This window comes from Neomonachus schauinslandi, chromosome 2 (assembly GCF_002201575.2).
Source record: "Neomonachus schauinslandi chromosome 2, ASM220157v2, whole genome shotgun sequence".
Taxonomy (NCBI): domain Eukaryota; kingdom Metazoa; phylum Chordata; class Mammalia; order Carnivora; family Phocidae; genus Neomonachus; species Neomonachus schauinslandi.
In genome coordinates this window covers 34,958,370-34,986,128 of record NC_058404.1, presented here as the reverse complement: position 1 = coordinate 34,986,128, position 27,759 = coordinate 34,958,370, and the positions used below count along the sequence as shown (strand labels likewise).

General features: G+C 42.0%; 2 protein-coding genes across 3 annotated transcripts in view; one reads left to right on the top strand and one right to left on the bottom strand.

The window, feature by feature from the left end:
- BAG4 (BAG cochaperone 4) overlaps positions 1-13,714 on the bottom strand; it is a 29,172-nt gene extending 15,458 nt beyond the window's left edge. For both annotated transcript variants that reach the window (XM_021681518.1, XM_044912057.1), the window contains exon 1: positions 13,445-13,714. In XM_021681518.1, coding sequence (XP_021537193.1) covers positions 13,445-13,714 — 270 coding nt within the window. The remainder of the gene's footprint in view (positions 1-13,444) is intronic.
- Positions 13,715-14,074: 360 nt separating this feature from the next.
- Positions 14,075-25,873, top strand: LSM1 (LSM1 homolog, mRNA degradation associated). The gene is made up of 4 exons (XM_021681517.1): positions 14,075-14,304; positions 20,047-20,115; positions 21,473-21,588; positions 25,374-25,873. Exons 1-4 carry the CDS (start codon positions 14,259-14,261, stop codon positions 25,542-25,544), a joined length of 402 nt encoding a protein of 133 aa, XP_021537192.1. The 5' UTR covers positions 14,075-14,258; the 3' UTR covers positions 25,545-25,873.
- Positions 25,874-27,759: the final 1,886 nt, after the last annotated feature.

Genomic DNA, 27,759 nt, shown 5'->3' with positions numbered 1-27,759 from the left:
GGAGTTTTATTATACTAGTCTCTCTTTTACATATAATTAAGTTTATAATATAAAAGTTAAAAAATAGGGTGCCTGGGGGGCGCCTGGGTGGCTCAGTCGTTAAGCGTCTGCCTTCGGCTCAGGTCATGGTCCCAGGGTCCTGGGATCGAGCCCCGCATCGGGCTCCCTGCTCGGCGGGAAGCCCGCTTCGCCCTCTCCCTCTGCCTCTGCTCGTGTTCCCTCTCTCGCTGTCTCTCTCTCTGTCAAAAAAAAAAAAAAAAAAGGGGGGGGGTGCCTGGGTGTCTCAGTCAGTCAGGTGTCTGCCTTCGGCTCAGATCATGATCCCAGGCTCCTGGGATCGAGCCCCGAATCATGCTCCCTGCTCAGCGGGAAGCCTGCTTCTCCCTCTCCCTTTGCCTGCAGCTCCCCCTGCTTGTGCTCTCTCTCAAATAAATAAATAAAATCTTCAAAAAAAAAAATTTTTAAAAACAACACTGTGGGGCAGAGACTCAAGGCAGACTTCCCTTAAATATACCATGTTTAGTACATCTGACCTTAGAACAATTGTAAATATTTCACATAATTATAGAAATGACATATTTTTAAATCCCTAAAAAAGTAACATAACCACTGCCAAATCCAAAGTAATGAAGTTTTTTTTTTTTTTTAAGAATTATTCATTTGACAGAGAGAGACACGGTGAGAGAGGGAACACAAGCAGGGGGAGTGGGAGAGGGAGAAGCAGGTTTCCCGCTGAGCAGGGAGCCCAACGAGGAGCCCGATCCCAGGACTCTGGGATCATGACCTGAGCTGAAGGCAGATGCTTAACGACTGAGCCACCCAGGCGCCCCCAAAGTAATGAAGATTTACTCCTTGTTTCTTCTAAAAGTTTCATAGTTTTAGCTCTTACATTTATGTCTATGATCCATTTTGAGCTAACTTTTATACATGGTATGAGAGTCCAACTTTATCGATTGTATATGACTATCCAGTTGTCATGGTATTGTACGTTGTACTGTAGACTACTCTGTCCCTCTATTAAATGGTCTTGGCACCTTTACCAAAAATCACTTGACCACAGACACATGAATTTATTTCTGGACTCTCCATTCTATTCCATATAGACATAGGTTACATACATCTTTTTCTTTCTTTTTCTTGCCCAATTGCCCTAGCTAGAACTTCCAGGACAATGCTGAATAGTAGTGGCAAGGGAAGATATCCTGGTCTTGCTCCTGATCTTAGGGAAAAGCATCCAGTCTTACATCACTAAACATGTGGTTGGCTGGCTGAGGGTGTTTTACAGATGCCCTTTATCAGATTGGAGAAATTTCCTTGTATTCCTGGAGTGATTTTTATCAAGAAAAGTGTTGGATTTTGTCAAATGCTTTTTCTACATCTATTGAAATAATCATAGAGGTTTTGTTTTTTGATTGATATGGTATATTACATTGATTTTCAGATGTTAAATCAACTTTGCATTCCTGGGATAAATCCCACTTGGTCATGGTATATAATTCTTTTTATGTGTTGCTGGATTTGGTTTACTTTTTTTTTTTTTTTTTTTAGGACTTCTGCATCCCCATTCATAAGAGATATTGCCCGTTTTCTTTTCTTGTGATGTCTTTGGTTTTGGTATTAGGGTAATAATTGCTTCACAGAATGAGTTTAGAAATGTTCTCTCCTATTTCTTAGAAGAATTTGTGAAGAATTGGTGTATCAGTTCTTGAAATGTTTGGTAGAATTCAGTAGCCCACCTGGGCTTAGACTTCCTTTGTGGGTAGTTTCTGTTTTGTTTATTACCAATTTAATTTCTTTACTTGTTATAGGTCTATTCAGATTTCCTATTTCTTCTTGAGTTAGTTTTGGTAGTTTGTATCTTTCTAAAAATTTGTCCAACTTCTTCTAAGTTACGTAATGTATTAGCATAAAATTATCCAACAGTTTTCCATTATGATTTTTATTTCTGTAAGATCAGTAGTAATGTTCCTTCTTTCATTTCTGATTCTAATAATCTCTCTCTCTTTTTTCCTGGGTCCATCTAGCTAAAGACTCATCAATTGTGTTGCAAAGAACCAGCCTTTCCTTGCATTGATTTCCTCTACTGTTTTTCTATTCTCTTGCATTAATTTTTTTTTTTAAAGATTTTATTTATTTGACAGAGGGAGACACAACGAGAGAGGGAACACAAGCAGGGGGAGTGGGAGAGGGAGAAGCAGGCTTCCCGCTGAGCAGGGAGCCCGATGTGGGGCTCGATCCCAGGACCCTGGGATCATGACCTGAGCCGAAGGCAGACGCTTAACGACTGAGCCACCCAGGCGCCCCTCTCTTACATTAATTTTTACTCTTCGAGATGCCAAGCAGGTACCCCAACACTCTTATCATTTCCTTCCTTCTGTTTGCTTTAGGTTTAGTTTGCTCTTCTTTTTCCAGTGTCAAGATGGAAGCTTAGGTTATTGATTTGAAATCATTATTCCTTTTTTTTTTAAAGATTTTATTTCTTTTTTTTTAAAGATTTTATTTATTTATCTGACAAGAGAGAGACACAGTGAAACAGGGAACACAAGCAGGGGGAGTGGGAGAGGGAGAAGCAGGCTTCCAGCGGAGCAAGGAGCCCAATGTGGGGCTCGAGCCCAGAACCCTGGGATCATGACCTGAGCCGAAGGCAGATGCTTAACGACTGAGCCACCCAGGCACCCCTAAGATTTTATTTCTTTATGGGGGGTGGGGGGAGGAGCAGAGGGAAAAGGACAAGCAGACTCCACACTGAGCCCACACAAATGGGGCTCGACCTCACCACCCTGAGATCATGAGCCAAAACCAAGAGTCAGGCGTTTAACCAACTGAGCCACCCAGGTGCCCTGAAATCATTATTTTAATACAGTCATTTATAGCTATAATTTTCCTTCTAAGCAGTACTACTACTTTAGCTATATTTTAAGAATTTTGGTATACGGTCTTCATTTTCATTTATCTCAAAGTATTTTTTAATTTCCCTTTTGATTCCTTCTTTGACCTGCTAGTTTAGGAGTGTTTTATTTAAGGGACACCTGACTGGCTCAGTTGGTAGAGCATGTGACTCTTGATCTTGGGGTTTTAAGTTTGAGCCCCATGTTGGATGTAGAGATTACTTAAAAATAAAATCTTTAAAAAATATTAAGGAGTGTTTAATTTCCACATAGACATGAATTTCCCAAGGTCTTTCCTGCTATTAATATCTAATGTCTTTACATTATGGTTGGAGAACAACCTTTGTATTATTTCTATCCTTGTATACTAAGATTTGTTTTATGGCTAGCATATGGTTTATCTTGAGAATGTTCCATGTGTACTTGAGAAGAATATATATTCTATTGTTGGGTGGAGTGTTCTATATATGTCTGTTAAGTCTAATTGATTCACAGGGTTGTTCACATCTTCTTTTTCCTTGTTGATCTTATTATCTAGTTGTTCTATCCATTACTGAAAGTGGAGTACTGAAGTCTCTATTATTGACTGATAGTAATTGTTGAGCTATTATTGAACTATTTTCTCCCTTTATTTCTGTAAGCTTTTCCTTAATGTATTTTGGTATTTTGTTATGAGGTACACATATTTTTATAGTTATTATATCTTCCTGATGGATTACCCTTCTTATCACGTCCCACTTTATCCCTAGTAACATCTTTTGTTTTAAAGTTTACCTCTTGGATACTGTATAGCCACTACAGTTTTCTTCTAGCTACTGTTTGCATATTTCTTTTTCCTCTTTTTACTTTTAAACCATTTGTATCTTTACATCTGAAGTGTGTCTCCCACAGACAGCTGAGAGGGAAAAACCTTCTACTCCTATGTTTTTCCTTTACTCTCATGCTATTACCACATTCACAACACTTCTGATACCAGATGTGAGATTTTTTTCCCCATGCCAAGCAATTCTGCAACACCAGCTGGCTGTCCTACAGTTAAACTATCTACCTGTAAATAGCATCAGATCCCACAGGTTAGGGGCTCAGTCCCATGAGAGTGCCCCCCACCACTTCAGATGCCAATCGCAAGCAACAGGTCCCCAGGTCTCCAGGTTACCAACAATTTATATCTCACTAGGCTACAAAGTGGAGGTTTCCATCACCTCTTCCCCCTTGGATTTGATTATTTGCTAGTACATCTCACCCGGCTCAGGGAAATATTTACGATTACCAGTTTATTAAAGGATATGATAAAAGATACAGATAAGGGGCGCCTGGGTGGCTCAGTCGTTAAGTGTCTGTCTTCGGCTCAGGTCATGATCCCAGGGTCCTGGGACCGAGCCCTGCATTGGGCTCCCTGCTCCATGGGAGCCCTGCTTCTCCCTCTCCTACTCCCCCTGCTTGTGTTCCCGCTCTTGCTGTTTCTCTCTCTGTCAAATAAATAAATAAATAAAATCTTAAAAAAAGAGAGAGAGGGGCGCCTGGGTGGCTCAGTTGGTTAAGCGACTGCCTTCGGCTCAGGTCATGATCCTGGAGTCCCTGGATCGAGTCCTGCATTGGGCTCCCTGCTCAGCAGGGAGTCTGCTTCTCCCTCTGACCCTCCCCACTCTCATGTGCTCTCTCTCTCACTCTCTCTGTCAAATAAATAAATAAAATCTTAAAAAAAAAAAAAAAAAATTAAAAAAAAAAAAAAAAAAAAAAAAAAAAAAGAGAGAGAGATACAGATGAACAGCCAGATGAAGAGATACATAGCGCAGGCAAGGTCTGGGAGGACCCCATGTACAGAAGCTTCTGTTCCCATGGAGTCAAGGTGCATCATCCTCCCAGTATGTAGATATGTACACCAAACTGGAAGCTCTCTGAACCCCACTGTGTTTGGATTTTTATGGAGGCTCCCTCATGTAGGCATGATTGATTATTAACTTCACTTCCAGCCCCTCTCCCTTCTCTGGAGAATGAGGACCAGGACTGAAAACTCCAAACATCTAATCATGGGTTGGTCTTTCTGGTGACCAGCCCCATCCAGGAGCCATCCAGGAGACCACCCAGAGACACCTCATTAGAACAAAAAATAGTGTATCACCCAGGAAATTCCAACGGGTTTAGGAGCCCTGTGTCAGGAACTGGGGTCATAGACCAAATATTAGAACAAAAATACTCCTAGTGCTCTTTTTTTTTTTTTTTAAGATTTTATTTATTTGACAGAGAGAGACACAGCAAGAGAGGGAACACAAGCAGAGGGAGTGGGAGAGGGAGCAGGGAGCCCGATGCGGGGCTCAATCCCAGGACCCTGGGATCATGCTTATTATTATTTTTAATAAAGATTTTATTTATTTATTTGTGAGAGAGAGAATGAGAGAGAGCACATGAGAGGGGGGAGGGTCAGAGGGAGAAGCAGACTCCCTGCCGAGCAGGGAGCCCGATGCGGGACTCGATCCAGGGACTCCGGGATCATGACCTGAGCCGAAGGCAGTCGCTTAACCAACTGAGCCACCCAGGCGCCCTTTTTAAAGATTTTATTTATTTATTTGAGAGAGAGAATGAGAGAGAGAGAGAGAGAGAGCGCGCGCACATGAGCGGGGGAGGGTCAGAGGGAGAAGCCGACTGCGGGACTCGATCCTGGTACTCAAGGATCATGACCTGAGCCGAAGGCGGTCGCTTAGCCAACTGAGCCACCCAAGCGCCCTCCTAGTGCTCTTTTCGTTTAGGAATTTACAAGGGTTTCAGGAGCTCTGCGCCAGGAACCCAGGACAGAGACCAGTATGTATATTTTTTCTATTATCTCACAACAGCATAGAGTTGGATCTTCTTTGTTTTCTTTATCTCATATCTGTTTTTGTTCCTCTATTCTTCTTTTACTGCCTTCTTTTGCCTTAAGTGAATACTTTCTACTGTAACATTTTAACTTCTTTAATGTGTGTGTGTATGTGTGTGTATTTCTTTCCTTCACCACACCTAGCTGTTAAAGCTCCACACCCTGGGATAAAAATTGTTGCACAAACTGATCCAACCAAAATTTAGGCTTCTTGGAAGAAACAGGTCTCAAAGTCAGTGTTTAAGATTTGTTCTAACCCCAAAGGGCTTCTCCCAGCTATTTCTTTCCCTGGTTCTCTCTAGCAAACTAGGTGGTCTACAGTTTAGACCAGATGTCCCATGAATCTACAAATCTCCTCCCAGTTGCCTTTCACAACAATCTCCACAGTTTTCGAGAACATCCTTAGGCTTCAGCTTCTCCACACCACACTCCATTGCAAATAAAGTCAGTTCCTTTGGGAAAAGATTAGGAGCTACCTGTTTTACAGTCTGCTTCTGCCTCCAAAGAAAATGTCTGAGCCACCCTCTGCAGCTGGGGGGACAATAGTATGCCTCTCTAAGACACCCTGCTTTAAGAGCTGAGCACCTGGTGGAGGAAAGAGCTGTAGCCTCAGGGCTTCTCAGCTTGCCTTATAAGCCAGGGTAAGGGTGATCAGAGCCCTAGTATTCTCAGCAATGCCCTGCCCAAAATAAAGCCTCCATCCTCAAGTAGGTACCGGGCAGAGGAGGGAACCAGCATTACTTAACCACACTTGCCTGGAACTTGGTCTCATCAACAATAGCTGGGGGCAAGATGAGAAATGTTGACGTGCTGCCCCTCCCAGCATGATAACCCTCTGACTGGGAGCTGGGAGAAGAGGGAGCCCTGTTTTCTTGGCTGCACCAGTCTGGAATGGAGTTTGTCTCACTGCTCTGAGGGGAGAAATGGAGCAGGTCCTGGTTCAAACAGCACAGACTCTCACTGTTCTGAGTTTGAGTAGATTTTCTAGAATAAATGTTTATTCATTTGCTATATACCCTAAAACCATTTACAGAGACTTTAACTGGTTGTTTTTGAAAAATAGTTTTCACCAGTTTCACTGGGGACTGGGTCCACAGAGCTCCTCACACTGTCATGCCAGAACTAGAACCTGGCATTATTTTGGCCTTATTTTATATATTATTGTAGGATTGTGCAAGTATTTGTAATTATCCCAACATTGTTAGTAACCAAGATATACCATATAAGAGAAAAGTAACAAATACAAAGAAATAAAAATAATTTGTAATGTTAAATTTGAATATAAATATGAACTCATCTTTTTTTCTATCTAAAAAAGGCCTATTTCAGGGCACCTGGCTGGTTCAGTCGGCAGAGCATGCGACTCTTGATCTCGGGATTTTAAGTTTGAGCCCCAAACTGCGTGTAGAGATTACTTAAAAATAAAATCTTAAAAAAAACTTTTTAATTAAAAAACCCTATTTCATTAACTGTCCATCAAAAGGTCTAGAAGCAGTGATAACACAATTGCAATCAGTATACCTAGCACTCAAATTAAACTTCTGTACGACTTACGAAGCTATTGTCCCTCAACACAGCATTTTATAATTGGCTCTGTCCTGCAGGATTGGCAGTCCAAACATTTCTCCTTTGCAGCTTGGTTACTTACTATTCAGTTCTGCCAACAGGAGGCACTAGGTTAGAGGAGGAGAGAAGGGACTTCCGGGCTCCTTCCAGTTGCTTATTTGCTGTTTCTGTCTTTGTCAGCCTAGCAACACCCTTCCACCTGGGGGTGGCAGTGAGTAGCAATCTCCAGATTCTTCTGGTTTTCCAGAACTCCCTCAGAGACCAGTGCCAGCTAGGCAGTGCCTTCTGGGTTCCAGCTCCACCAGGCCATTCTCCCAAGTTTGCAGGTTCTAATAACCCAACCTCTTCTCTTTATTCCCCAGCCCTAGGAACTGTAGCTGTTTCCTACTTACCATCTCTGTATTACCTCCACTTTCTCTTTTTGCCTTTTGAGATCACCAATGCCCACTTCACTAATTTCCCAGAACAAATTCTCTCTTTTATTTAAAGGATTTATCTATTTATTTATTTATTTATTTGAGTCGGGGAGGGGAAGGGGGAGCAGGTTCCCCACTGAGCACAGAGCTTGATGCAGGGCTCAATCCCAGGACCCTGAGATCATGACCTGAGCTGAAATCAAAAGTCAGATGTTTAACTGACTGAACCACCCAGGTGCCCCCAAATCTCTCTTTTAAAAGAACTAGTGTAGGTTCTGTTTTCCTGCCTGGATCCTGACATATGCTTCTAAATATAATCTTACATTTAAAAAAAAAACAAGGTTTTCTTAAAGGAATGGTTCATTATGTCTGGGACAGAATACATACAAAATAAGCCTGGCACATCTTGTACCAGAAATCAAGGAAGCTGTCAAAAATCAATGGGTCATGTCAAAAGGACTCAGAAGCCAAGAAGAAGGGACTCCCATTCGCATGATATGCAATCATTTAAGCAATAAAAATAATGACTGTAACTGACTTGAAATACATTCCAAATACAGAGTACATTTTATATGTGTATACATACATATACAAACATTATGCAAATGAGATGACACTTAAAACAACAAATGAGAAAGTTACTTTTCTATAATTTTAATAGGGTTTAGAAATGAATGAAAATTAAATCTTCCATCTTATCCTAGAAATCTTTTTTTTAAAAGATGGGTCATTATCTATACCTTGATTATGGTAGTGGTTACATGACTGTATGCATTTGTCAAAACTCACAGAACTGTATCTTTAAAAAGGTACAATTTACAGAATATAAATATATCATCATTTTTAAAAATGAAAAATAGATCGTTGTCCATGGCCATACCACCCTGAACATGCCCAATCTCATCTGATCTCAGAAGCTAAGTAGGGTTGGCCTGCTTAGTACTTGGTACCATTTTATTTATTTATTTTTTTAAAAGATTTATTTATTTGAGAAAGCGAGAATGAGAGAGAGAGAGAGAGAGTACACGACGGGGGGAGGGTTAGAGGGAGAAGCAGACTCCTCACTGAGCAGGGAGCCCGATGCGGGACTCGATCCAGGGACTCCAGGATCATGACCTGAGCCGAAGGCAGTCGCTTAACCAACTGAGCCACCCAGGCTCCCCAGCCTGCTTAGTACTTGGATGGGAGAATGTCTTCAATGAAGTGGCAAGAATTATTAATTTTATTAAGTCTTAATAAAAAGACTGTCTTCGGTTTTTTTCCTCCCCTTTGGACAAAATGGAACAAATCTAAAAATATCCCCAGTAACAATGAAAGTCTGCAGCTCAAGGCCCTCCTAACCTGAATGACATAATTCTATGAAATATCATTTGGTTTCACAGGAAGCTGGCTGAAGCTGATCTGTTTTATAATCCAAGTTGCCAATGTTATCATGTGCTTAACTCTTTCCAAACTTTTTATTTGTTGTCTGAAACTAGACAAAGATGCTAAAAGGTGATGTAAACCAGACAAAAATGAGAAAAGGTTTTCACAAGAGGCAGTAATTAATGTGAATTAAAGTTCTTGTTGCACTGGAAATTTGATCAAAATTATGCAAGAAGATAACAAATTCATTTACTTCCTTTTTGAGAAGAAACACCTAAATCTCAGATGAAGGCTGGAGTCAACTTCTTTCATATTTATCTTAGAACTAGTTTTGTAGAAGTATATACAAGATTAAATTTACAAAGTGATTTACCAATACGCCTCCAAAAAATAACCCCAACCCAAGCAAATCTAACAGCAGAGGAATCTGACTAGTGCTGCCACTAAGTTCCATTTACAAATTTGTTTACCTTGTTCACAAGAATGAGACAAAAATTATTAGAAAAATACATGAAAAATTATTTTTAGCTATATATGCCCAAATCATTACAAAAGCACTTTATGTTCCTATGCTGACCATCATCCCAAGTTTTTCTTTTCAATCTCATTTGGGTCTCTCCCAGGCTTCTCTACAATTTCCCACTTCCCCTGGCACCTGTTTCAAACATTTATCATATCAAGTTCCCAGTTTATGCTATTCCACCTCCTCTCCTCTCAGATGACCTAGCCTCCTACTTCGCCAAGGACACCAAGAGTTATAAACTCTTTTAATGTCCCTCCCCTCCACCTCCAAACTGATTCCCCCCCGCCTTTAGCTTGGAAAAAAAGGTTTTCCAGCTCTTCCTCACTTCTTCATCCCTCTCTCCACAAGCCACATTCCATCATTTTGTTCCCATCTTTCTTCCTACTCTCTTCTGCTTACAAACATATTCAAGCCACCTAATCCTAAAAATTATTTCCCCGATCCTGGTTCGCAGTCAAGTAACCACTTTCTCATTTACTAACTTCTGGAAGTATCATTTACATACCTGGGTGTTGTCTTGGCACCCAAACCTCCCACTATTTTAAACTCCCACCACTAAAATCAACAAGACCCTTTCAATTGCCAAATCCAACAGCGTCTTTTCAGTTCTCATATCACTTACGTTCAAAATAATTGTGTCCTTGCTTGGTTTGCACTGCATGACTTTCCTGATTTCCCTACTATCTTTCCAAGTATTCTCTCTTATTGTCTTCTTCTGAATCCTCTTTCTTTGTCACTTATTCTACTCTCAAAGATCTCCTGTGAGAACATTACCCAGTTTGGTAATTCAAATATGCTTAGCTTTGATGACTCTCAAATCACTATCTCCATCCCCCATCACCCACCTGACCCCACATCTATTGTTTTGTTCCTATAGACAACAACTCCTGGATACCAGAGACTATAAAATTTGGCATCAAAAAACAAAAACAAAAAGAGAAAATCACAAACTTCTGTCTCATCAATCACATACATTACATCCAGAGCTTGGCACATAGTAACCACGGTGAATAACTGGCTTCCAACAGAAGTGAAATAAAGGCAGTACACAAACCCTTGCCAAGTCTTTGTATTTTTTTAAGCTCCTCTATTAACCAATCACTAGTTCTTCTGGTATGAAACTAAACTATATCTTCCCATAAAAACCTGTTCCTCTTCCTTTTTATTACTATGAAACATTTATTCCTAGGAAATACTAAAACCTCAGAATCACCTTATGTTTCTCTGGCTTCCCTCACTTCCAACTGATATATACCTTTAAAAATGTCTTTCAAATCTATGCAGCTTGTTTTGAAATGCATTCAGAAAGTAAGATAGATAGGGAGGGGTGCATGGATGGTTCAGTTGGAAGAGCATGTGAGTTCTTGATCTTGAGGTTGTGAGTTTGGGCCCCACATTGGGTGTACAGATTACTAACACCCTACACAATTCTAAAATCTGAACTTCTCTAACCTTGCCCAGAAAACACACTCTTGTTTTAAGAATACTGCGAGTCCAAGGAGAAGTCACCTCTTTATCGTTCATCTCCTCCTTGCTTTCCACTGATCTTTGGTATGGTTTGCCTACTTATAGGCCAAGCATTTTACCACTCTAATCTACCATGGGATAAAAGTTCCGAAGCCTACTTATTCCAGATTTACACACACATACGCACACACAAATATAACCCTTCTTCACAATTAATCTCTCACTGCATGTTGTTTCTTACAAAATTTTTTAAAGATATGACCATCATAGCATAAAACTCACCCTTCTTAAAAGATTTTATTTTTATTTATTTATTAGAGAGAGAGTGCAAGCGGGGGGGAGACCAGAGGGAGAGGGACAGGCAGACTCCACACTGAGCACAGAGTCTGAGGCAGAGCCCGATCTCAGGACCCTGAGACAATAACCTGAGCTGAAATCAAGAGTCAGACACCGAACTGACTGAGCCACCCAGGTGCCCCAAAACCACCCTTTTAAAGTGTACAATTCAATGGTTTTTAGTACATTCAAAGTTGTGCAACCATCGTCACTATCTAAATACACTTTACCATACACTTTACCATCATCTCAAAGTCCCCAGTCCCCCAGCCCCTGGCAACCACTAATCTTCCTGTCCCTACAGATTTGCCTATTTTGGACATTTCATATAAATGGACTTATACAGTATGTGTGTGGTCTTTCTATCTTTGTCCATGTAGCATGATGTTTTCAAGGTTCATCCATGTCATAGAATGTATCAGTACTTAATTTCCTTCCTACGGCTAAATAATTTCATTGCATAAATATACCATATTTTATCTATTCATCAGTTGATGGCCATTTGGGTTATTTCCACTTTTTGGTTATTCTGAATAATGTTGCCATCAACATGCTTGTTGTTCATAAAAACATGCAAGTTTTTAAGTAGACATGTTTTCAGTTCTCTTGGGTACATATCTAAAAGCAAACCTGCTGAGTAATATACTAACTCAATGCTTAACGTTCTGAGGAACTGCCAAACTATTTTCCAAAGCACTGAACCATCTTACATCCCCACCAGCAATTTATGGGAATTTCACCACTACATTTTCAACCCATGAAGATATTATAATTACTGAACGGAAAGAGAGGTGTGCCCCCGACCATATAATAATTCATTGCCAAGAATACTGAATTAACAAAAGAGAAGTGTATTTCTGGCAGGAAGACAAGGAGCAAAATGTTGTAAGTCCGAGTGTACACGTTTCCCCTGCTATCTGAAAGTAGAACATTCCTATGAAATCTTTTGTAAGCCAAAATGGCATAAAGCGAAAAAGTAATTACCATTAATTTTTTATGAAAAATGTTTTAGCATTCCCAGCCCCCAAAATAACCTTTCTTAGGCTTTTGTGCTACCTTAGGACATATCTTGCCAACGGATGCACAAAATAGATTGAGATAAAGCACCGAGGCTCACAGACACAGTTCAAAGCTACCGCACTGTGATGCTGAGATGCTGAGTGTAGTTCCCAGGGCAGGAGCTTGGCGGTGCCACTCTCACTGCCCAGTGGCGCACGGCCTCTACAACTGCTTGCTGCAAAACAAACGCTGAAGCTATTTTCGCTTTTCACCCTTTTTCCTAAAAGCAAAACTCCTTTTCAGATTTCTTTCAGTTAGTAAAAACAGACACTAAGGTAGGTCTTTCCTAAAAAACAAAGTGGCAATAAAGGTGAACGTTCAAAAAGCCAGGGATATCTCTACTGACCAACTGAGTTAGCCTCTCGGAGCCAACTATTAAATCATAAAACAGGGAGGCTGTAATGACAATTACGTTGCAGTCGCAACGTAATTTAACAATCCAAGTAAAGGTGAGTATTGGTGATTCAACCCTGGGCAGAGCATTAGGGGCAAAGGGCTAAATGCCCGATCCCTCCTCTTCCTTCTCAGTTCCTTCCCGTCGGGAGGGGTTGCTGAGTGACAGCGGGGGCTGCAGCCACCTCCCTTCTCGGGGAGAGCCAGCCATATGAGCCACGCAGAATAAATTGTTAGAGCTCAAAAAGCTTGGCCAGGTCACTCCAGCCCAACATCAATCCAAGGCGAGAGATTCCGCAGCTTGCTACTTAGCTTAGCAAGTCAGCGCAGGATCTTTCTTCCTTTTTTAATGGTAACAGACACATTTATCATGGTCGAAGCAGAAAAGGAGACACAAAGAGAACACAAGCATATCCCCCTAGCCACAAATCCAGTCTGTCTCTCCAACCCCCCATAAGGAAAACAAATACGAAATCCGATCCATTACGAACTCTGGAGGTTTATCAATCCCAATGGCCCTCACCCTCCAAAGACTCCCCTTATCGGAACCCCCTGGGACAGATGGTGCAAAGCTTACCTGGTGGTTTCCTCCAGCTCGACCCGTTTCTGACCAGGCGCCTGCAGAGGGATAGTAGCCATCGCCTCCTCCGCCTTCTCCCGGCCAGGTGGTCTCAGCAGGGCCGCCCCCGCGCACCCGCCAGGAAATGGGAGGCTGAGGAGGTTCAGGGCGAGGAGTATACAAGGGCGGAGGTGGGTGCATGGGCACATCTCCACCCCCGGGCCCGTAGAAGCGGCCATACGAAGGACCGTCACTGGGGCCGTAGCCCGAGCGCCTCAACGCCGACATGGGCTCTACTGCCCCGTAGCGCTTCCCGCCCCCCACAGCCACCCCACAGCGCAGGCGCCAGCCGAGGAGAGGAACTGGACAGCAGGGAAAGGGGTCGGCCGACAACAGCCAATCCCAGGCCCGGTCCCGCCCCTTCGGCTGCCGAGTCTGAGAATTGAAGGACGGAGCTCCGTGACTCGGGGGTCTGGGAAGCAAGAAGACGAGGGGCAGCACCGTGTTTCTTAAAAGGGAGAATACATTTTCCTTACCATCTAGTCAATCTAGATTCCTCTTCCCCTTTTATCAGGGATGCGGAATGGGTGTTCCGGGACCGCACGACAGCCCCGCCTCTTCCTGAGGACAGGCACGTGATACCGGAAGTGGGTGGGAATAATATGGAGGCGTTTCCGGCAGGCCCCGGCTGCTGAAAGCCGGGGCAGACGTGCTGCTCGTGGTCCGGGTTCCTGTCCCGGTCCCGCCCAGGCGGTGACTGTGGTCGGAGAAGGGAGGTGTTGGACGCACTGGCCCACCGCCGCTGTACACTGCAGCCTTATCTCAGCTCAAAATGAACTATATGCCCGGCACCGCCAGCCTCATAGAGGACATCGACAGTGAGTAGCTCGTCTCCTCTGGTGAAGTCTGGGCTGAGATCCTTCCTCCTGGGCGGGTACCTCTTCAGGGGGAGCTCGTGGAATGAGTCTGGGGCGGGGGGGAGTGTGTTTTTAGCACACTTCAGGGTGTTCGGCGTTGACATGTTCCACATGTGAGGGAAGAGCCACAAGACACTCGGTTTGCCCAGCTCCTAGCCGACCATCTCTATCCTGCGTCTCGCAGCCTCCACCAGTCCCCGGGCCGATAAGCCACAAACTGTAGAATTCATTCCTTCTTTGGAGGGACGCGGCTGCTAAGACTCAAACATGAGAGTTGACCCTCCCCACGTCCACTATCTCCCACCTGCAATATATCGAAGTACCAGGTTGTTACTAGTGGATAAATGAGAATACTTAGAGAAAGGATTCATTAAGAAACGAAAATTATAAGATAACAGCGGTTGGACTTAATTGGCAGTAAACATAGGTTTTATGCTGTGTAGCCATTTGCAATGCAGTCTTTAGCACTTTCAGGTTATGGTAGTAGAAATCACTGCCAGACAAAGATATTGACTTCTGAAAAGGCTGAATCACTTCAAACTTATTTTTCTGTTCGGCAGTTTTCTTTTACTTGTATTAAGAAGACCTCCCTTTTTCCTGGTCATTGTCCTGAGGATGAGTTCAGTCCTGTACAAAAGAAAGACTCCTGTTTTTCCTTTTTCTAAACTCTCATCTGTGAATTATTCCTCAAGCAACATTTCCTAATCGTTTTAATCCTGTGGTCTGTCTCATTAACTTGTAATTGCTGCAAAATGGTTTACACAGTTCCAAACAAGTTACAACAATCACAGTTACTATGTATGCAAATTTAAAAAGTGAGTCCATGGGGCCTCTGGCTGGCTCACCCAGTAGAGCATGCGACTCTTGATCTCTTGGTTGTGAGTTCAGCACCACGTTGGGTGTAGAGATTAAAAATGAAATCCTTTAAAAAATAATAAAAAGTGAGTCTTTGATCATATTCTCCTTTTCTCATTGTCTGAAATCATACTTTAAATCCAAATTAGTGATTTTGCTATTGAAAGAAAATGTAGTGTGAATTGGACCATATTTGTATATGAATAACAATTACACAAGCCCATCTGTAATATGTAATGAAATCTTCAATTTTAGTCACTGTGGATGCCGTTTTGGCCCCATCTTTCATTTTATTTTATTTATTTATTTTTTTTTTAAAGATTTTATTTATTTGCGAGAGAGAGAATGAGAGACAGAGAGCATGAGAGGGAGGAGGGTCAGAGGAAGAAGCAGACTCCCTGCCGAGCAGGGAGCCCGATGTGGGACTCGATCCTGGGACTCCAGGATCATGACCTGAGCCGAAGGCAGTTGCTTAACCAACTGAGCCACCCAGGCGCCCCCCCATCTTTCATTTTATATATCTGATTTATGTGAGGGCCCTAATACATTCTGCCATTCTACTAAAAATAATTTTTGCTCTCAAACCCTCTAACCCGTTCTTTGTAGACTCCAAGCCTCCTCCTCTACTGAAAAGTTTGAAACCATTCCTTATGCACCCTTCGCTGTCCCCACAACGACACACACTATTTCCTCCTCTCTCCTCAATCTTTCTACATATTCACCCATCCTCTCATCTGAGTAGGAAGTACTCCTCCCTTTCAGTCTGTGTCTTTTATTACTCTTTCTTCCCACTATTTCTTCTGTTAATACCCTTTTACTCTCCTATCTTCTCTCTCCCTCTGGATCCTTCATGTATATTCTTGTCCATCCGTCTCATACTTTTTTCAGTTATGTCTCCTCATCAAACTCCCATCCCTTTTTCGCATCTTTACCCCCAAACCTTTTGAATCCTTTCCATTTTGACTCTACTTCCTGACCATCTACAGTAGACCTCCTCTGTAACCCCTGCAATCTGATTTTTGTTGTCATCACACTGCTGAAGCTGCATTCTTAAAAGGCAGCAGTTTGATGCATTCTTCTGGGTTCTTCCCTCCCCTCTGCAGTATTGTGATACTATTACCACTGGATTCTTAATATTCTTAATTCTGTTTTCTTGATTTCTCCAGCACTGGTACTTGCTGATTTTCTCACCTCTCCAACTCTTACTGTTCCCTAAAATAGGGGCCCCTTAGGTTCTATCTTTGGTCTTCCTCTTTTTTTTTTTTTTTAAGATTTATTTATTTGAGAGAGCACGCATGGGGCGGGGGGTGGAGGGCAGAGGGAGAGAAAGAATCCCAAGTAGACTCCAGTCTGAGCGTGAAGCTCAATCCCAGGTCCCTGAGATCATGACGTGAGCTGAAATCAAGAGCCAGCCGCTCAACCAACAGAGCCACACAGGTGCTCCATGCTTCTTTCTTTAAATCTCTAGGAGAGGGGCTCCTGGGTGGCTCAGGCGTTAAGCGGCTGCCTTCAGCTCAGGTCATGATCCCAGGGTCCTGGGATCGAGCCCGCATCAGGCTCCCTGCTCAGCGGGAAGCCTGCTTCTCCCTTTCCCACTCCCCCTGCTTGTGTTCCTGCTCTCACTATCTCTTCCTCTGTCAAATAAATATATAAAATCTTTTTTTATAAAATAAATAAGTAAATCTCTAGGAGAGCTCCTGGACTTTAATAATTATATTTAATTATTTAATTATTTAATAATAAATCCTCTTTGTGGACTTACCCAAAATTGCTCTAATTCTGACCTCTTTGACATTCCAGTCTTAGATTTCCAACTGCCTGTTGACAGTGTCCTGATTAACACTTCAGAATCACAAATAGCTAATAATCTTCCACCTTAAGCTTCTTTTATTGCCAACTTTTGGTAAATGATCCACCATAACACGATGACTCAAAATTCCTACATCTTGGGGTGCCTAGGGGTGCAGTCAGTTAAGCATCTGACTCTTGGTTTCAGCTCAGATTGTGATCTCAGGGTCATGAGATGGAGCCCCACATCGGGCTCCATGCAGAGTCTTCTTCTTAGAGTTTCTCTCTCCCTCTCCCTCTGTCCCCCCTCCAGCGTTTGCGCACTGGAGCAAGCTCTCGCTCGCTCGCTCTCCAATAAATAAATAAATCTTTAAAAAAATTCCTGCATGTCCTTAACTCATTTCTTCAGCACCCCCCCACACACACACACAGTCACACCCCACCTTTACAAATTCCCATCACTTAGAACTACACAGTCTTGGGGCGCCTGGGTGGCTCAGTCAGTTAAGCAGCTACCTTCAGCTCAGGTCATGATCCCAGGGGCCTGGGATCAAGTCCCGCATTGGGCTCCCTGCTCAGTGGGGAACCTGCTTCTCCCTCTGCCTGCCACTCCCTCTGCTTGTGCGCTCTCTCTCTCTCTCTCTCTCTTTCTTTCTTTCTTTCTCTCTGACAAATAAAATCTTAAAAAAAAAAAAAAGAACTACACAGTCTGGGGCATCTGGGTGACTCAGTCGGTTAAGAGTACAACTCTCGGGGCGCCTGGGTGGCTCTGTCATTAAGCGTCTGCCTTCGGCTCAGGTCATGATCCCAGGGTCCTGGGATCGAGCCCCTCATCGGGCTCCCTGCTCCGTGGGAAGCCTGCTTCTCCCTCTTACACTCCCCTTGCTTGTGTTCCCTCTCGTGCTGTCTCTCTCTTTGTGTCAAATAAATAAATAAAATTTTTTTAAAAAAAAGGAAGAGTCCAACTCTTGGTTTCACCTCAGGTCCTGATCTCAGGGTCCCGGGATCAAGCCCCATGCTCTGCATTCAGTATGGAGTCTGCTTGAGGATTCTCTCTCCCTCTCCCCCCCCCCCCCCCATAAGCATGCCTACACGTTCTTTCTTTCTCTCTCTCTCTCTCTCTCTAAGATAAATAAATAAATACATTTTTTAAAAACAACAGAACTATACAGTCTTAGTTCTTTCAACTCTCCCTTCTCATTGGCCGTGGTGTAGGTTTCTTCTTCATGTCTTACATTCTGCTCTCCCTTTTCTGCCAGTTCAGTCTTCAAAGTTTTCTTGTGAAGCATAATCCAAACTCAACCTGCTTCTGGTACTTTGGGGACTTTATATCCTGTGACTTCCCTTTACACCCCCAATTTTTAGCCAAACATATGGATACATACCAGCCTTTTTTTTTTTTTTTAAGATTTTATTTAGTCATTTGAGATACAGAGAGATAGAGCATGAGCAGGGGGAGAGGCAGAGGGAGAAGCAGGCTCCCCACTGAGCCAGGAGCGGACATGGGGCTCGATCCCAGGACCCTGGGATCATGACCTGGGCCGAAGGCAGACACTTAACCATCTGAGCCACCCAGGCGTCCCACATAGCAGCCTTTTTTTCCCCTGCTTCCTAAATTACAGATTCCCCTACCCCTTTCCCTGTCATTCATCCCAGAGGCCAAAAATTATCTATCTTTCGGGGCTCAACTCAGATACCTCCTCCAGCTAGATAGTTTCTTTCACATATAATTAAGATTTACTTTCTTGTGGTACTTAATTATAGCACAAGGAAGACTACAGATTCCTTCAAGGAAGAATCACTGTCTTACTTCTCTGTTATGTTTCCAGAAAGTACTTTATGCATAGCATTAAAGAAATTAATGAATGAATTTTGCTAGCTATTTTAGCAATTGGCTTATTGTCATTCTTCAGTGTCAGCTCAAAGTCACCTCTTCGGAGAGTTTTCCCCCAGCCACCCTGTCTTCTGTAGCTACTTCCTCTCTCTTCATCATATTATTCTGCTATCTTGTTTATTATTCCATTGTAGTACTCACAGTAGGTCGGGATTTTTTTGTTTTTGTTTTTTACTTGCTCACCTTCCTCCACCAGGAATATAAGTTGATAAGGTGGTGACTTTCTGAGTGTTCTTCTCTACTGTATATCTAAGCTCCAGAGCAGCACATAGCTCTCAATAAATATTAAATTAATTTTTGCTCTAGCTGACTATCAGCATCCTTATTTACCTTTTGAATCTTTTTTTTAATTTAAAACCTTCCCTGACCCCAGGCACCTGGGTGGCTCAGTCGGTTAAGCGTCTGCCTTCAGCTCAGGTCATGATCCCAGAGTGCTGGGATCGAGTCCCGCATTGGGCTCCCTACTCTGCGGGGAGCCTCCTTCTCCCTCTCCCTCCCTCTCTCTCATGAATAAATAAATAGAATCTTTTTTAAAAATAAAATAAAATAATAAAACAAAACCTTCCCTGATTCCAAAGTGTGAAATAGAAGCTCTTCTATAAGTTGAAAGGAAAATAATTGTAGTATTAAGATTATAAAGGTCATCTAGACTAAATTTCTCAATTTGTGGATATAGAAACTGACATGACACTGGGAGGGTTTAACTGCCAACATCAACATCTAGAGCTGGGAGTCAGGCTTCTAGGTCTAGCATCCAGTCCTTTGCCCACTCTGCCACCACAAATCTTGTCATCTAAACCCCAGGATGCCTTGGTCCTCCCTCTAAGTTCCCAATAAACTGTGCTTTAAATACATTGGAAGAAGTGGTAGAGCTTAAACTGCTATTAACTTTTTTTATTGTTAATCCTGTAAACCCACTGAAGCTAACAGTTCTCTCTTTAAGATTTTATTTATTTGAGAGAGAGAGGGAGGGAGAGTGAGCACAAGCAGGGGGAGTGGCAGGCAGAGGGAGAAGCAGACTTCTCGCCGAGCAGGGAGCTCGATGCAGGACTTGATCCCAGGACCCTGGGATCATGACCTGAGCCGAAGGCAGCTGCTTAACCGACTGAGCCACCCAGGCACCCCAACAGTTATCATTTTTTAAAGATCTTTTTTCCTCTCCCCAGAAAAGCACTTGGTCCTGCTTCGAGATGGAAGGACGCTTATAGGTTTTTTAAGAAGCATTGATCAATTTGGTATGTACTAGTTACAGACTTTTCTATAGTGAAGAGCTGCTATTGTATGTTTGTGTTATTTCATGTTGAAATTTATTTATCTGCAACTTTTTCAAGTGTCTGGCATAATGGAATACTGTTTTAAGTCATTGCGTCATTGTTTTCTAAATTACGATTAGGTGATTCAAAAGCTAGTATTTACAAGCTTGTATATCTAAAACTGGTTTTCAGCAGAACATATGATTACAATGTTTTGGACTGTTTTTTTATTTTCCCCAGTAGAGGGAGCCAAATGATAGAAATAAACTCAGTCCACTGAAAAAGCTGCTCATTTGTACATTGGTTTGGGAGCGACTACTCTTCAAAGCAGTTCCTGCACTGAAGGTAATCCCTCCCTGTCCAATGAAAATTGGGTAGAAAGCATTTCCTGAAACATTTTTGGGGTCCCAACTTTAAGCTCAAGATTTTACATGTTAGGGATACATCAGACTCAAAGAGTCTCAGTCTTTGTTTTGCATCTTGCATTTTTCTAAAGAGATCTATATCTGCTTCTGTTTCGAGGAACTTCTCAGTTCATATCAGCATTTGTTGGACATCTGCTAGTGGATTTGGGCATGAGGAAAAGTAACATAATTGAAATGCTTAGAGGAATTATAGAAGATAGCATAGATACTTTTCTTCAAAGAAGACAGATAGTACCAATTTAAAAAAAAAATTATTCTTAACAGACTGGGGTTCTGAATCTTAAGTCAAATTCATCAAACTACCTTGGGGGGGGAAGTAGCAAATCCTGACTTTACTCTCAGATTACCAGGTATGGTTATCTCACAAAATGGAAAAAAAAAGGTTTTTGTGTATCATAATCCATGGATACCTGCACTGGGTTAAATGAATCCTAAGTACTGAAACAAAGTTAAATCTTTGGTAAATCATCATATACACATACCCACGCAACATAGAAAAACTGTTTTTTGTTTAAAAAAAAAAAAAGTTTTGACCTCTGCAGTTGTTTAGGTTTTAGAGTCTTCCAAGTGCCCTACCCCTTTATATTTTCTTATAGTCATGTCAATATTCACAATTACACTGATGTAAAGGAATTTAATTTTTGTAACTGATTCCCACCATCATTCATGCATTAGTACAACATAATCCCCAATATTCTCTGTTTGCAGTTTTTAGAAGTCTCTCAAGGAGTGTGTCTTAATAAAACAGGAGAAGACTGTTTAAAATTTTAGCTTTTCCCGGAATTTTTTTTAGAAAGTTTGGAAATCATGTTCAGCGAAATCTTTTCTACTCAAAATAACTGATTATTTGAGTTATGGACCTTTACCCAATAATTTGAACTAAATATCTTTGTTTCTTCCCTATGCACTTATAGCTAATTTAGTGCTACATCAGACTGTGGAGCGTATTCATGTGGGAAAAAAATACGGTGATATTCCTCGAGGGATTTTTGTGGTCAGAGGAGAAAATGTTGTCCTACTAGGAGAAATAGTAAGTGAAAACCGTTAAGCTGCTGTGGGTCTTGATAATCATACTAGTTAGGTTTCTTTTTGTCTTTTCAAGAAGGAAAAAATATATTTTCCACGTGGCACCAGCTTCTCACAGAAACCACCACATTAGCTTAGGAAAGCTACAGGTGTAAAAGGAAAACTACAGAGAATAATTAACTTTGTTTCAGTGCCTCTTGGCATTTTAAACATTTTGATCCCATTAGCAGCAAAGTATCATTAATTTTACCTGATGTAAAAGTAGCATACTGTACAAACGTGTTCATTAATATATTATTTCTGCTATCTCTAATAGAAAATTGAAAAACTTAATACCAAACAGATGAATAATTCAATAAAGTATGATATATATACACTAGAATATTTTGCAGTCATTTAAACGATTGGTTACAAGTAGATTTTCATGACATAAAGCTAATGAGCAATGCTTGGGGGAAAGACACATTGCATATACATCGTGATGTCCTGTTTTTTAAAGGGGGAAGGGGAAGGAAAGAAGGGGGCTGTAGGAGAAGCCTTTCTGTTAACTCCTGAGAATGGAGCTTAGCCTCACTTGGATCCTTAGCTCACAACCAAAGAGGATACCTCTGTATGCCGGGAAGACCAGTTGGCAGGTGGAAAGTTAAGTCTTCTAAAGTGTTGTTACTATAGGTCTGTGTGTGTGTGTGTGTGTGTGTGTACATACATAACCATGCATATACACATATACATATATTTAGGCATATAAATATACACACAAAAAACTATTAGAAAACTATATAGCTAATAGAAGTGCTCAGACTTTTTTTTTTTTTTTTTGGCTTTTTAGGTTTTTATTTTAATTCCAGTTAGTTAACATACAGTAGTTGTTGTTTGTTTGTTGGTTAAAGATTTTATTTTTAAGTAATTTCTACACCCAGTGTGGGGCTCAAACTCACAACCCCGAGATCAAGAGTCGCATGCTCCTCCAACTGAATCAGCCAGGCGCCCCAGCATACAGTGTTATATTAGTTTCAGGTGTACAGTACAGTGATTCTCAGACATTTTTAAAAGAAGATAAAACTTGATTTCATGTTTTATATAAAATATTTACATAAAAAGAAAAATACCTTATTTAAAACCTTTGGCTTTGCATCTGATTATTGAGTTTGCCAGGAGTATCAAACATTTTGGCGTTTGCTTAATTTTATCCTTTTCTATTTTGTTTGTAAAGTTTCCAGTATAGTTTCTCAATACCTAACCACATCTTAAGTCAGGTTTACAGAAGTCTTTGGAGTGGAGTGGTTTGGTCTGTAGCAACTTTTAACAATAAGCCGTGTGAGAAAGTAAGGAGATAATCTGCTAGGGTCAGGTTGGCCTAGAGACCTCAAGGTGAAACAGTTAACTAGAGAGGACGAATCAATACTGTCAATAACAGTATTGCTAAGTGCTGCTATGAAATGTAGGAAGTATTTTTTTCTAATTTTTACAGTGTTTTTGTGATGGATATTTTCGGTTCAGTAGATCATTTTTTGCATGTTTCAGTGGTAGAAGTTGTCATCTCGTTGTAATACATAGAGGTTGAAATACAGCACTCTAGTACCATGCAGTGTGGGGAGTGGCGAGAGAAACCGACTATAACGTGCTCTGCCGGTATATGAAGAGGGGCTCACCCATCTCTGGACAGTAGGAGTATGAGTGATTCTTTTCTCCTTTGTTTATGCTTTTCTCAATTTAATTTTTAAAGAGGAAACATGACTTTGCTCTCAGGAGAAAAGATTTAAGTTTAAATATTTACACGTACTCTGCTTCAGTTTTATAGTCGTGGACACCACAGAAATGCTGGGTGTGCCAGTTACATTGGCACACATGGGCCCCTGTGTGGATGTGTATGTATGTGAGGAGATGGAGGGAACTTGCATTTGTTCTTGAAGATTCGTTGTTTCCTGGGAGCCCTTTTGGGGAGAAAGTACTCTAGTATGTTCATGGCTTGGATGCTGCAGAATTTTTACAGTAGTGCCACTGAAGCCTTGTGGTTCAGGAATGCTTATACAGCTGTATGAATCAGTAGTCAGTGTGATGAAATCAAGTCCCAGCCCTAGAGAAACTCATGCCCAGAAACCAGTTAAGGGCTGTAAACATCTGTTGTTTAGGAAGTCCCTGGATTCGGCCTCAAGGATGATGATGCACACAGCCTTAAGTAATAAGACTGATTGTTGGGAATTGGCATCATCATAACCACATGACTAGCTCCATGAATAACATACTGAAAAGTCCAAGAGGCAGGACACCACGCTAAGAACATTGTCTTCCCTTCAGCTGCTACCCATGGATTGTGAGGGCGGGTTATACTTGATAAGATATATTTTGCCCGGTGCAGCTAACATTTGAGCCAAGGCAGGACTTGCTTATATAATTTGTGTGGCTTTCATTCTAGCCTCTCCGGTGAAGATCTTCCAGCTGATATCACTGCCTGTGGGTCCTGAGCCTTGGCAGAACATGGGGCGTTAGTGGCCAGTGGTAGGCTGCAGCGTCTGGAGGGTTTGTGTATGTGTTGATGCCTTCCCAGAATTTTATGATTCAAAATCATAGAGGAAGAAGAGAAATAAGAATACCTTGTATATATAATCTTTCCATGTTACAGAAACGCAGAATAGTACCTGTATGTTCATTTTAAGGAGAATAAGTTGAATCTGGATAGTGAAATACTTTTATAACAAGGTTCTGCATTGTAAGATTAGTTACCAAATATTTGTAAGGTGTTCAGACATAAAAATATTAAGCATAGGGGCAACCTGGGTGGCTTAGTCTGTTGAGCATCCAACTCTTGATCTCAGCTCAGGTCCTGATCTCAGGGTGAGTTCGAGCCCCACGTTAGGCTCTGTACTAGGTGTGGAGCCTACTTAAAAAAATTAAGCATATTATGCCAGAATAAATGAAAAAATTACAGTTAATATTTGCATCATAGGGGTTTTTTAAGTCAATATATACATGGAAAAATTAGAAGGATATTCACCAAAATACTATTGTTCCATAATGGATTATGGATAATTAAGAAAATTTTTTTTTCTGTTGCCTGTTTTCTAAATTTCATACAGTGAGCATGTATTTTTAAAATAAGAGAAAAAATAACTTCTTTTTTTAAACAAAAATATTTTAAATTAAAACAGTGGAGAAATATATTGGAGCCAAACCGGTTTAGTAACCTAACTGGTCTACTGAGGTTTTCTCTAGAAGATTTGTTGCCATAGAGGGGGAAAGAATCTTGCGTTATAATTTAAAGACTCCTAGTTAATGGAACAGAGGGGCAGTTTATTGTCTTTGGGGAGCAGGGGGGCGCTTCTTTGAATCAGTGTTCTCTACCTTCTTAGTGAGCCCCAACCACCAGCAATTAAGCTGACTTTGATAATGGAAAACTACAAAACTTACCTAAAGCCATCTTGGCCTCAGGAACTTCTCTCTTGGAGAGAAGCCTGTTGAGGTTGGGGAGATAGCTATTCATACATATACACATATATATATAATTTTTTTTAAGAAAAGCAGTCCTTGAGTAATGTAGGACTTCAGATAACTTAAAGCTTTGTGAGACACACTGATACCGTGTTACCACATTCACATAAGTATATATTCTGTAGTAGTGCTGCCAGCCCCCCTGGTAGCCACTCTGTCCCCAGGAGAAGGGTATTTCAGCCCTGTCACAATTACGAAAAATAACCCAAGCCTGACCCAGGAATCCAGTTGCCTTAAGGTCTGTAATATTTTCTATTCTCGGTGGTCGGTCGAAGATTTTCAACCCTGCTTATTTTGTAGGACTTGGAAAAGGAGAGTGACACACCCCTCCAGCAAGTGTCTATTGAAGAAATCCTAGAAGAACAAAGGGTAGAACAGCAGACCAAGCTGGAAGCCGAGAAGCTGAAAGTTCAAGCGCTGAAGGATCGCGGTCTCTCCATTCCTCGGGCAGATACCCTGGATGAGTATTAAGTCCTTTGCTCGGAGGCCTTTGCTCTTGGGGAGCAGGGCCTGTCACTGAACGAAAGTCATACATTTGACTAGAGACTGTAGAGTTTTGCAAAGTCCTGTTTATTTTGAATTCTTTCACATGTGCAACATGAAGAAATCATGTGGCTTTTTTTTTCCTTTTTAATGACAAAAATCATTGTTTAAGAAAAAAGCAGTGGCAAGGACTCCTTTCACACGGCACTGTGGAGCTGGCAACTACTTTATATTGCTTGTCTTGTCCCAAATTAGCGTTCACAGGGGAGACATTCTTCATTTATTTGTAAATAAAATAAAAATCTCAAGACTCGTTTTATTTCCTAAGTTTGAGTTGCCTCCAGTGAACAGACAAAACTAAGTTTCTGCTCTCAAAGATATAGGCTGTCCACACACGGGATTTCTCCCCTCAGTGACAATTCCAAGTTGCTCGTTACTGATGAAGGAATATTTGCATCCTAAATACCTTGCAGGTCCTCCCCTCTCCGCTTTTCATGTTTTTGTCTGGTAAGAAAAACACATTTTCAGGCTTGAGGAAAGAGCTTTCAGTCAAGTTTTGCAGTTACTGGTGGTACCAGAAGGCTCGGTTTTGAGAGGCTGTGCTGGCTGTTCGTGCTTCACCAGCAGCTTCTCGAACTCCGTTCCCAGGAGATCCAGCACTTTACTAAAGTTAACACACAACAAGGGACAAGACCCATCACCCACCTTAGAAAAGCATGTGTCACTTTAAGAAGATAACTGCGAGTCAGCAGAATTACATTCGTTTTCCTGACACCTCTGTTTCAGGACATCTGACACCTTCAAGAAATTTGCTTCGCTAGAATATCTTGTTTTTTCCAACCTCCTTCAAACAATTCCAAATGCAGTAACAAGCAAGAATTACGGTTTATGAGAAAAAGGCACTTAATTTCCACTTAATTTCAGACTCCACCTCAGTTCACACTTTTCTATTATTTTTAGTAGTTTCTTCCAGTAGGGGTTCCCATGAGACTGCTTTCTAGGGAGACAAATAAGGACGATCTACCAAAGCTCCTTTTCTGATAAAATTGAATACAGAAGCCTGTCTCTTTCTCTTCCAGCTGTTCTTTTTCCCTTTCCTTGGCTCTTGACCTTATATTACAGGCTCTTATGATTTAAACCACAGCTTTGGAGCACCTGGGTGGCTCAGTAGGGCGTCTGCCTTTGGCTCAGGTCAGGATCCCACATCGGGCTTCCTGCTCAGCAGGGAGTCTGCTTCTCCCTCCCCCTGCTCCTGCTCTCTCGCTCTCAAATAGGTAAAATCTTTTTAAATAAACCAGTCACAGCCTTCCCCAGCTCTGACAACTAACAGGCCCTGGATACTTGTCCATTGTGCAGGGCTTTTCAGGGAAGCCATGTCCAAGTGAATCGCAGAGGTGTTACACAGAGGTGAAGACGGCTGGGAAGTGGTCTCGTTTTGCTGACGAGTAGAGGCTGGTGGGCTCAGGCAGAGGCCGTACAGATAGCAGACGCACCGGGCAACCTCTGGTCGCAGCCATACGTACATGAGATTCATGGCCCCACTGCACAGCTCAAGAGTCAATCCCAGTGGGGCGCCTGGGTGGCTCAGGCGTTGAGCGTCCGCCTTCGGCTCAGGTCATGGTCCCAGGGCCCTGGGATTGAGCCCCACATCGGGCTCCCTGCTAGGCGGGGAGCCTGCTTCTCCCTCTCCCATTCCCCCTGCTTGTGTTCCCTCTCTCGCTGTGTCTCTCTCTGCCAAATAAATAAAATCTTAAAAAAAAAAAAAAGTCAATCCTAGGAATCGTACCGGGCAAGGAATGCTAGAGGAGAGGCAGTTAACAAACAGTTCCACACCTCCATTCTCCCCCAAAAGAAGCTCTACATATGTGCGTCTCGGGGGGGCACATTTCTCCTTTCAAAAAGGCATGCTACGAGAGCAGCTCCAGCCACCTTCCGTTCGCATTAGGAGCCAGGATTCCCAGTGAGGGGCAGAGAAGTCATCTTGGCCGTAGATGCTGCAGGCCGGTGCCCCGATGTTGAAACAGTCCTCCAGCTTCAAGCGAAAAGCAGCACAGTAGTCTGAGCCATCCCCTTGGAGTTAATGTGAGCTGAGCAGGAGTGTCACCTGAGATAAAAGCTCACGTGCACACGTGCTCTACCAGTGCCAATTGGTTCCTAAAGGTGACCCTTGAACAATGCAGGGGTCAGGAACACGGCCCCCCAC

Excerpts from the sequence above, each read along its gene's own strand:
- LSM1 (XM_021681517.1), top strand. The coding sequence starts at position 14,259 with ATGAACTATATGCCCGGCACCGCCAGCCTCATAGAGGACATCGACA. Across the intron at positions 14,305-20,046 it reads CCTCATAGAGGACATCGACA|AAAAGCACTTGGTCCTGCTT; the intron begins GTGAGTAGCTCG and ends TCCTCTCCCCAG. Across the intron at positions 20,116-21,472 it reads AAGAAGCATTGATCAATTTG|CTAATTTAGTGCTACATCAG; the intron begins GTATGTACTAGT and ends ATGCACTTATAG.